Source organism: Cnephaeus nilssonii (assembly GCF_951640355.1).
Source record: "Cnephaeus nilssonii genome assembly, chromosome: 22".
NCBI lineage: Eukaryota > Metazoa > Chordata > Mammalia > Chiroptera > Vespertilionidae > Cnephaeus > Cnephaeus nilssonii.
In genome coordinates this window covers 29,043,896-29,053,957 of record NC_137093.1, presented here as the reverse complement: position 1 = coordinate 29,053,957, position 10,062 = coordinate 29,043,896, and the positions used below count along the sequence as shown (strand labels likewise).

Genomic DNA, 10,062 nt, shown 5'->3' with positions numbered 1-10,062 from the left:
CGTGACCTCCTGGTTCATGTATCCACGCTCAGCCACTGAGCCACCCTGGCCGGCCTCTGAATTTCTCTAGACACAATGTCCTGAGAAAGAAAAGAAAGTTTCCATATGGAAAAGAAATGGGTCTCTTGGATCTGGCTGGATCCACCCGGATAGGCTGAGGTGTCAGAGGTCAAGAAACTTGGGTGTGGGGAGAGGCCCAGTCTAGGGCCGGAGGGGACCCCACTTGGGGAACCTGAGGCCGGGGTCTGTCCTGGCCCCTGACCCGGCGGGGCCTCTAGGTCCCAGTAAATCTCAAGTCCGGTCCGCCTGGCCTTGAGCTCAGCCCTCCCCAGCCCTCAGCCCCAGGGCGGGAGTGGGGGGGCTCAGGGAGGCGGGGAGCACACCAAGGTGGCTCTGACCCCGCTCTCCGCGCTCCTACCCACAAAGGCCCCGCCCCCCCACCACGCAGCCTGGACCAGGGTCCAGTCAGACCGGGGAGTCCAGCTGGAGGTTCACGCCGAGTTTGGGGAGGGGATGTGGGGAGGGAGGGCCCGCTGGCTCCGCCCCTGCCGTGCGGCCCGGATGCCCTTGGGCTGGGTCCCCGAAGCGCGCGCGCGGTTCCGCCCCTGCCCGGCCCCCCAAACCTGGGGGAAGGGGGGGGGGCACGGGGAGCGCTCGGACCCTCTGCCCCGGGGATGGGAGGGTGGGCTGGTGGGACAGTCCCGGCGGGCGCGGGGCGCGGGGGAGGGCGCGGGGCGCCCAGTGCATGCTGATGGGCTGGGCGGCCGCGTCACTCCGCACCGGCGCCGTGACTGCGGGGCGGGCAGCAGCCGCACGCCAGCCGGAGCGCCCGCCGGCCCGCGCCTCCCGCGCCTCCCGAGCCTCCCCGGCCCGCAGGCCCGCCCCGCCGCCCCGCGACCCGGGGCCGCGCCCCTCTGCGGAGGATGCCGGCTGCGCCCCGCGCCCGTGGCCCTGGGCAGCCCCTGAGCGCGGGGACCCCGGCGGCGGCGGCGGGGCGCGCTGAGCGGGCGCGGTGGTGCTGAAGGGACAGCTCCCGGCGCAGCCCCTCCTCCCGCCCGCAGCCCCGCCCGCAGCCCCCGCCCCACCCCAAACCCACAGCCCCCCTTCCCCGGCCCCCAGCCCCCCTAGCTCAGCCCCAAACCCGCAGGACCCCTCCCCCAGCCTGAGCCCCCCCACCCCACCCCCCGCAGCTCCTGGGGCCCCGCAGCGAGCCAGCCAGGAGGGGCTCATGGTCCCCGAAGCGCCGGGCTGGGCGGAGCCTCGGGCGGCCGGGCCCGGCAGGTGCCCCGCGGGGGAGGCAGCCCCCGGCTCCCAGCCGCGTCCATGGCGGTGGCCAGGAAGATCAAAACTTTGCTGACGGTGAACATCCTGGTGTTCGTGGGCATCGTCCTCTTCTCCGCGTACTGCCGCCTGCAGGGCCGCGCCGAGGGGCTGGGGCCGGTCCTGCGCGGCGCCGCCGACCGCCGGGCGCGCAGCCGGCTGCCCAGGGCGGGCGCGCGGGGGGACCCGGGGGACCGCGAGGCCATCCTGCAGCGCCTGGACCACCTGGAGGAGGTGGTGTACCACCAGCTGAACGGTGAGCCTCTGGGACTGGGGGGGGCGGGGGGTGCTGTCCGGAGCCCGGCCACTGCCCTGGGTCCCGGCCGCTGACCCTGCGCTGACCCCGGGGGCGGATGGCCCACGGGCCGGGCTGGAACTTTGGGGACCCCGGGCGGCAGGTGGGGAGAGCAGGGCTCTGGGCTGGCTCTGGGCTGGCTCCGGCCGCAGAGGGCGGTGTCTGATGACCGCTGGCCACCCCGCTGCCCAGGGGACCCCTGAGCCCACCCTCCCTCCCCAAACACTCCAGGGCCCCGCTGTCCCCCTGCTGGGACCGGGCACCGCAGAGAAGTTCCCAAGAGGCTGTAGGACCTGCCCTGGCCGGGGTGGCTCAGTGGATGGAGCCTCGGCTTGTGGACCAAAGGGTCCCGGGTTCGATTCCGGTCAAGGGCACGGACCTCGGGTGCAGGCTCCTCCCCAGCCCGGGTCCTGGTTGGGGCGTGTGCAGGAGGCAACCCATCGATGTGTTTCTCTCACATCCATGTTTCTCTCAGTCTCTCCCTCTCTCTTCCACTCTCTAAAAATCAATGGAAAAATATCCTCAGGGCGAGGATTAAAAAAAAAAAAAAGAGGTTGTAGGACCTGCTTGAGGGGCAGGTGGTGCCCAGGGGCAAGAGTGCAGGCATACTGTGCTGCTCTGGCTGCTGAGGGGTCAGGGGTCAGGGGTCGGGTACCGGAGGGTGACGCTGCCCTTCAGAGGTGGCTGGCCTGGCCCTCTTTTTTTTTTTTTAAATATTTTTTTATTGACTTCAGAGAGGAAGGGAGAGGGAGAGAGAGAGAGAGAATCATCCATGAGGAGAGAGAATCATGGATCGGCTGCCTCCTGCACGCCCCCTGCTGGGGATCGAGCCTGCAACCCGGGCCTGTGCCCTGACCGGGAATCGAACCGTGACCTCCTGGTTCCTAGGTCGACGCTCCACCCCTGAGCTGAGCCACGTGGCTGGGCGCCCTTTTATGCTCGTGGGGAGAGGGGCTTCGCTGACCACGGGGCTCACTCAGCCGCCCATCCTGGGGGAGCCCAGGGCTCGCTTGCTCCAGAAAGCTTTGGGGGGTCAAGCGTGAGGCTGGGAGCCGGTGACGGGGGACACGTGGTCAGGGGCCCGGCAGGTGTTCACGGAGCAGGTGGGCCTGGACCAGGGGATTGTCTGTGGGAAGCCCAGCTGCTGGCGGGGGGGGGGGGGGGGTCCTTGTTGCATCGGGAGCAGGTGTGGGTCCCCCCGGAGAGTCAGCGTCGCTCCCAGGGGTCAGGGCCGTGGCCACCGCTGGCGGACGAGCACTTCCCTGCGTCGGAGGCACTGGGCGGAGGAGGAAAGTGTGCTGATCTCTTTGGGGCTTTTCCTCTGGTTTCGGCGCTGGCCGCCCAGCGGCACGCAGGCAGCATCCGTCACAGACTCGCGGGGAGGCGCCCGGGCCGGTCTGCCCTCGGCCCTGCCGATGGGGGGCCGGGCGGGGTTCCCTCCCAGGTGCTCAGCCCACCTCTGAGCAGCACCTCTCAACCTGGAGCCTTGGCGGCGACCCCTTGAGACGCAGGCTCTGTCCGCAGCCTCGCCTGCCGGGAGCCAGCCCCGCAGCCCCTCGCGCCCGGGCACCCCTCGCCACCCCCCGACAGGACAGGAAGGACAGGACAGGACACCTGCTCTTGCTCCCCAGGCGGTTCCGAAGGGCTCTGGGGCTGTCCTGGCCTCCCCTCCTCGCCGAGGCCGCGCGGGCGGAGGTTGGGTTCAGCGGCCCTGGCCGCGCCAGGGGGTGGTGCCTCTCGGAGGCGTGTGCCCGCGGGAGCCCCCCCCCCCCCGTCCTGCAGGGGGTCTGCCAGGGTGAGGGCGTGTTTTCTGGGAGAGCCCGAGGGTTACGTAAAAACATTGCAGCTCCCGGTTGTGTAACATCAGGCCGGCGGCTCTGCACCGAGCCCTTCACGGTGAGAAGGAAGAGCCATGCTCTTCCCTGGACCTTCCGGCTTCCCAGCTCTGAGCTGCGGTGAGGAGGGTCACCCAGGCCCACCGGCCTCGCCCCTCTCCCCTGGCGTCCCCCGCCACCCTTCTCTCCCCTCCTCCCTCTACCCCTCCTTTTCCTGTAAAAATACTTCTCTCCTCCCTCCCTCCCCCCTCAACCCCTCCCTCCCTCCCCCTAATCTCTTCCTCCTCCTCAATGTCCCTCTCCCCCCCCCCCCCAGCTTTCTCCACCTGTCCCCCATCTCTGTCGGTGTCCCTCTGTCTCCATTTGTTTGTCTGTCTGTCTCTGCCTCCCCCTCTCTCTGTCCCTCTGTCTCTGTATCTCTCTGTGTGTGTCTCTCCCTCCCTCTCTGCCTCCCCCGCCCTCACTCTCTTTGGGGAGTCCGTCTCGCCCCCGCTCCGGCCAGGTACACAGCACAGTGTCTCACCCAGGAAATGACAGGGGAGCCCCCAGGCCACACGCACCCCAGGGGGTCCCTATGCGGTGGGGGGGGGGCAGTGCAGGAGTGGGGCGGACGGTTGGTCACAAGAAGCCACGTGAAAACAGGGCTGAGCCCGTTGGGAAGGACGCGGAAGGGCCAGAGCACAGGCAGCTCCGTTTTATTTTATTTATTTACGTTTAAATATGTTTTCATTGACGTCAGAGAGGAAGGGAGAGGGAGAGGGAGAGAAACACCCATGAGGAGAGAGCATCATGGACCGGCTGCCTCCTGCACGCCCCCTCCTGGGGACCCGAGCCCACACCCCGGGCACGTGCTCTTGACCTGAATCGAACCCGGGACCCTTCCGTCTGCAGCCTGGCGCTCTATCCACTGAGCCACACTGGCCAGGGGGCAGACCTGGATCTTGGTAGTTGGGGGAGGGGAGATGCAACGACCCTTCGCCCTGCGATAGACACCCCCACGTGTTTCCCGTGGGGGCGCGGGCCGCACCGGGCCGGCCTCACCCCGGGTGGGGGTCGTGTGTCGGGAAATGCAGCCATGCTTCCAGGAATGATTCCTGTGGGCGGCAGGCCTGGCGTGCGTGGGGCGGGGCGGAGCCGCATCCACAGGGCAGCTCAGCCACCTGCAGGGTCCAGAGGCTCCGCTCTCTCCTCGGGAGGGAGGACCGTGTATCCTTTGGTGGTTAGAAACCCGGAGAAAACGCGTCTGTGGGTTTCCGCCGCCGAGGTCCCGCGGAGGACGCGCGGGGTGGGGGCCGCGTCTCAGGGCCGCTCGGCCCACTTCTCCGTCCTGCAGGGCAGTGGCGGGCGCTGGAGGAGGGACCGGCCGGCGGGCCCCTGGGAGGCCACCTGACTCACAGCGTGGGGGGGGGTCTCCACTGAGGAAGCAGAGGTTGGGACTCTGTCCCCCCCTCCCCCCCCCCGCCGCTGGGTGACAGCTGGTGTCGAGGGGACTCGAGTCTGACACCCCATCCCCCACCCCATTGCTGTTCACCCAGTGGTCGGCCAACTCATCAGTCCACAGGGCCAAATATCAACAGGACAACGATTGACATTTCTTTGGAGAGCCGTTTTTTAAACGTAAACTTCTTCTAACGCCACTTCTTCAACATAGACTCGCCCAGGCCGTGGTGTTTTGTGGAAGAGCCACACTCCAGGGGCCAGAGAGCCGCGTGTGGCTCGCGAGCCGCGGTTTGCCGACCACGGCTGTTCACCCAAAGGAAAAAACTCATTTTCCAGGTTGTTTATTTATTTATTTTAAAATATATTTTTATTGATGTCAGAGAGGAAGGGAGAGAGAGGAACATCCATGAGGACAGAGAATCATGGACCGGCTGCCTCCTGCACGCCCCCCACTGGGGATGGAGCCTGCAACCTGGGCATGTGCCCTTGACTGGGAATCGAACCCTAGGACCTCCTGGTTCCTAGGTTGATGCTTAACCACTGAGCCACGCCGGCCGGGCTGCCATTGGGATCTGAGCAGAGTCCTGCCCCCTCAGACCTGGGTGGGCGTGGGGAGCCGGGCCTGACCGTCTGGCCCTCTGGTGCAGGGCCCCTCGGAGCCAGGTGGCTGCCAAGGCAGCAGGACCCCGAATGTCCCCCCCCCACACACACACACCCCCAGCAATAAGGAGTCCTGAACCGGGGGCAGTGGGCCCGCTGGTTGGGAGGAGCCGGCCGCGCGGCAGTCCACACCCTTCCCTCCCTTCCCTTCCTGGTGAAGGCAGAGCCAGGGAATCATCTGCCCGCATTTCCATCCCCTGTCCCCCCGCCCCGGCCCCGGCCCATCCATATTCATCTTCGAGGGACGCGCGAGGGTGATGGAGGGAGATTTATCAAACACTCGTTAGTCTCGGCGAGGGAATATTTTACAGGCATCGCGGGCCCTGCGAAATATTCATGACTCCATCGTCTCCCAGGCTCGTCCGTCTCCCCGCCATCGGCAATACGTTATCCGTTTGGTCCCCCGGGAACCGTGGAAGTCCTGTCGGGAATGAGATCAGCGGCCGTATTTGGAGGGAGAGTGGATCCAGCTGAGGCTGGGAGGGAGCAAGGTTCCCTTCGAAGGCCCAGGCATCTGTGGCTCCCGGTTAATCATGCGGATTAACCATCAGCCGGTTAATAATGTGGGTTAACCATCAACCGGTTAATGATGCGGATTTACCATCAGCTGGTTAATCATGCGGATTAACCATCAGCCGGTTAATAATGTGGGTTAACCATCAACCGGTTAATCATGCAGGTTAACCATCAGCCGGTTAATAATGCAGATTCTTTTCAATTGATGGAGTTACACATATGCTGATATAGAGGCGATTTGATATGTAGGTTATTTTGTTGTATTGACAACAAGCTTCAAAACCTCATGTGTCAAATTTTCTGAAGGTGTTAACATTATAGATGTTTTTACGCTTAAAAATGTCGAATTTCATGCCAAAAAAAGAGCATTTGCGGGAAGTTTTAATTCATTACTTTATTTTGAAGAGAAGTGCTGCTGAAAGTTATCATATACTTCGGGAAGCTTATGGTGAACATGCTCCATCTCAAGACACTTGTGAGCGCTGGTTTAAACGCTTTAAAAGGGATGATTTCGATGTGAAAGAGAAAGAACGTCCAGGTCAACCGAAAAAGTTTGAAGACCAACAATGACCAGCATTATTGGATGAAGATGCGTGTCAAACCCAAAAACAACTTGCAGAAAGATTAAACGTTGCTCAGCAAACAATTTCCGATCGTTTACAAGCAATGGGAAAGATTTTAAAGGAAGGAAAATGGGTGTCACATCAACTGAACGAAAGACAAATGGAAAACCGAAAAGTCATCAGTAAAACGTTGTTTCAATGGCACGAAAGAAAGTCTTTTTTGCATCGAATTGTGACTGGTGATGAAAAGTGGATTTATTTTGAGAATCCCAAATGCACAAAATCACGGGTTGATCCAAGTCAACCATCAACATCGACTGCAAGGCCAAATCGCTTCGGAAAGAAGACAATGCTCTGCGTTTGGTGGGATCGAAAAGGTGTGGTGTATTATGAGCTTCTCAAACCAGGTGAAACGGTTAATGCTGATCGCTACCGACAACAAAGAATCAATTTGAACCACGCTTTGATCGTAAAACAACCAGAATGTTCCAGAAGACATGGCAAAGTAATTCTGCTCCATGATGACGCACCATCACACACTTCAACACCAGTTACAGACACGTGAAAAGATCTTGCCCGGGAAGTATGAACCCACCCGCCGTGTTCACCAGACCTTGCTCCTTCAGACGACCACGTGTTCCGATCGATGGCACACGCACTGTCTGAGCAGCACTTCAAAACATACGAAGAAGTGGAAAATGGGGTCTCTGAACGGTCTGCCTCAAAACAAGAAAAGTCCTATTGGGACGGTACCCACAAATGACCCGAAAGATGGGGGAAATGTGAGGCTAGCGATGGACATTACTTTGAAGAAAGCACTTTTGATGTTTCTCTTGAAATTACCGTGTTTTCTTTGATGACAAAATCCGCATTTTTAACCGGTATCCGAATTTGAACCGGTACACCTGGTATCTGCACTTGGCGATCATCAGCATGAACAGACGTATATTCAAGGCCTCGTTTTTTGTTTGTTTTTGTTTTAATATATTTTATTGATTTTTTACAGAGAGGAAGGGAGAGGGAGAGAGAGTTAGAAACATCGACCAGCTGCCTCTTGCACACCCCCTACTGGGGATGTGCCCGCAACCAAGGTACATGCCCTTGACCGGAATCGAACCCGGGACCTTTCAGTCCACAGGCGGACGCTCTATCCGCTGAGCCACACCGGTCAGGGCAAGGCCTCGGTTTTTACCGGGAAGAGCTAGGAGTCTCGCGCTGGCGGGATGCTCTGCTCAAGGCCGTTCCCACCCCCTCCCCCTCCCCCCTGCTGCCCCCGCACACTCCATGGGGTCGACCTCCAAGGTCACAGGTCCACAAGGTCACAGCAGGTGACGAGTGATTTCCTGCTGGCTCGGGAGGCGGAGGCAATGGCCTCTTTGCTCCCAGGGCGCGTGAGGACCCGCCGGCCACGCAGCGCCCGTCCCAAGTCTGTAAGTCTGTCTGTCTGTCTCTGTCGGTCTGTCCGTCCCCCTGGGAGCTGCTCCCGGGGCCTCTGGCCGTGGGGCCCTCCCACCCCCAACGAAGCTCCTGGGTCGCCCAGGCCGTGCCCAACGCGGGTTCCAGTTGGCCCTCGAACGTCTTCCCCCTTCTGTCCTCTCTGAAATGCCGAGTTTGTAGTATTTTTAAAAATATATATATTTGTATTGATTTCAGAGAGGAAGGGAGAGGGAGAGAGAGATAGAAACATCCATGAGGAGAGGGAACCATGGACCGGCTGCCTCCTGCATGCCCCCCACTGGGGATGGAGCCCACAACCCGGGCCTGTGCCCTGACCCAGAATCGAACCCTGACCTCCTGGTTCCTAGGTCGCGTTCAACCCCTGAGCCATGCCAGCCGGGCGAGTTTGCAGTATCTAGACCCGCCCCCCTTCCCTCTCCCAGGAACCCAGTCACCTGCTCGGTTCCCATTTTTCTTCCTCCGGGCCTGGTCACTCCTGGCCGGGCAGTTACAGCTCAGAGAAATGGAGGTGATTCCTGGCGTTCACGTCTAACGTTCCCAGTGGTTTCCCAGGGTCGCGGTGGGTTCGACCAGCCTGCCCTGCCCTCCCGGGGACCCCGGCTGACACCGAGACCCCTTCTGTGGCTGCCAGAGGCCGCCACGCGTCCCCAGGGGTGTCCGGACCCCGAATCCTGAGCCCGGCCGTATCTCACGGGCCGCCCGAGCCGCTGGCGGGCACGCCGCCCCCCTCCCCGAGGCGCCTGCACGCTGCTCTCCCTCTCCGAAGCGCGTGTGCCCGCAGCCCCTGCCGCGGCTGTTTCCTCTCCGGGAAGATTGGCTGAGGCGTCGTGACAGATGGGATTCGGTGACTCAGAGAGAAGCTGGGCGCTGGGAAGCCACACTTCCGTCCAAGCTGAGAAATCACAGCCGCCCACACATCCAGGGAGCCGGGGAGGTGACTCTTCGGGGTGGGGAGGGGCAGGGGCTGTCCACGGGGCTCCCGGCAGCCCGGCCGTCCTTGTCACCGCGCCTCTCCTCCCGAACACCCGCCCCTCGCTCCTCCGAGTGAGAATTCAGTCCCCGACCAAACCCTGCTAACGGGACTCCGCTGCGTTGTGCTTTGTCTTTCTCACGAAACATGAAATCCAGACGCTGCCAGACCGCGTCCCCCCCCCCCCCCCCGCACCCCCATTGCCCAGCCGGGGTGGCTCAGTGCTTGAGCGTCAACCTATGAACCAGGAGGTCGGGGTTCGATTCCCGGTCAGGGCACAGGCCCGGGTTGTGGGCTCGATCCCCAGCAGGGGGCGTGCAGGAGGCAGCCGATCCATGATTCTCCTCATTGATGTTTCTCTCTCCCCCTCCCTTCCTCTCTCTGAAATAAATTTTAAAAATTAAAAAAAAAAGCCCTAGCCAGTTTGGTTCAGTGGATAGAGCATCGGCCTGTGGACTGAAGGGTCCTGGGTTCAATTCCAGTCAAGGGCACATGCCCGGGTGCGGGCTCCATCCCCAGTGGGGGGCGTGCAGGAGGCAGCCGATCCATGATTCTCTCTCATCATGGATGCTTCTCTCTCTCTCTCCCTCTCCCTTCCTCTCTGAAATCAACTTAAAAAAAATATTAAAATTTTAAAAAAGGCCCTGTTGCTGGGTTAGGTCCCACTCCCATTCAGGGTGACCACTGAGCCCTCCGTGTGGGTAGATGTGTTTCTGTAAGTACATGTGTGTGCACATACGTACCCTCGTGGTCGCCGCCGGGAACATGCTGATTTCTCCTCTGCCCTGGAGGACGCCAGGCGACTGGCTAACGCGGAACCTTCCAGAAACAGAGCCGCGAGCTGCCTTCTTGGGTCATAACCGTGACCCCGGGAACCACTGCAAACAACAACAGGGCGAAGAAAGATGGGGGGGGCGGGGGGCCCGAGGGCGCTGCTGACACGGCGGCCGGTCGTCCCTGCTGAGAAAGCACCCAGCACCCCTCGCCCGTCACGTGGGGCTCGCG

The 10,062-nt window shown here is 61.9% G+C and overlaps 1 protein-coding gene across 1 annotated transcript in view; it reads left to right on the top strand.

The window, feature by feature from the left end:
• Positions 1 to 1,323: 1,323 nt before the first annotated feature.
• GALNT9 (polypeptide N-acetylgalactosaminyltransferase 9) overlaps positions 1,324 to 10,062 on the top strand; it is a gene marked incomplete at both ends in the record, with an annotated part of 21,961 nt that continues 13,222 nt past the window's right edge. The window contains one exon of the mRNA XM_079762811.1: positions 1,324 to 1,611. Within this exon, the coding sequence (XP_079618937.1) occupies positions 1,324 to 1,611 (288 nt within the window). The remainder of the gene's footprint in view (positions 1,612 to 10,062) is intronic.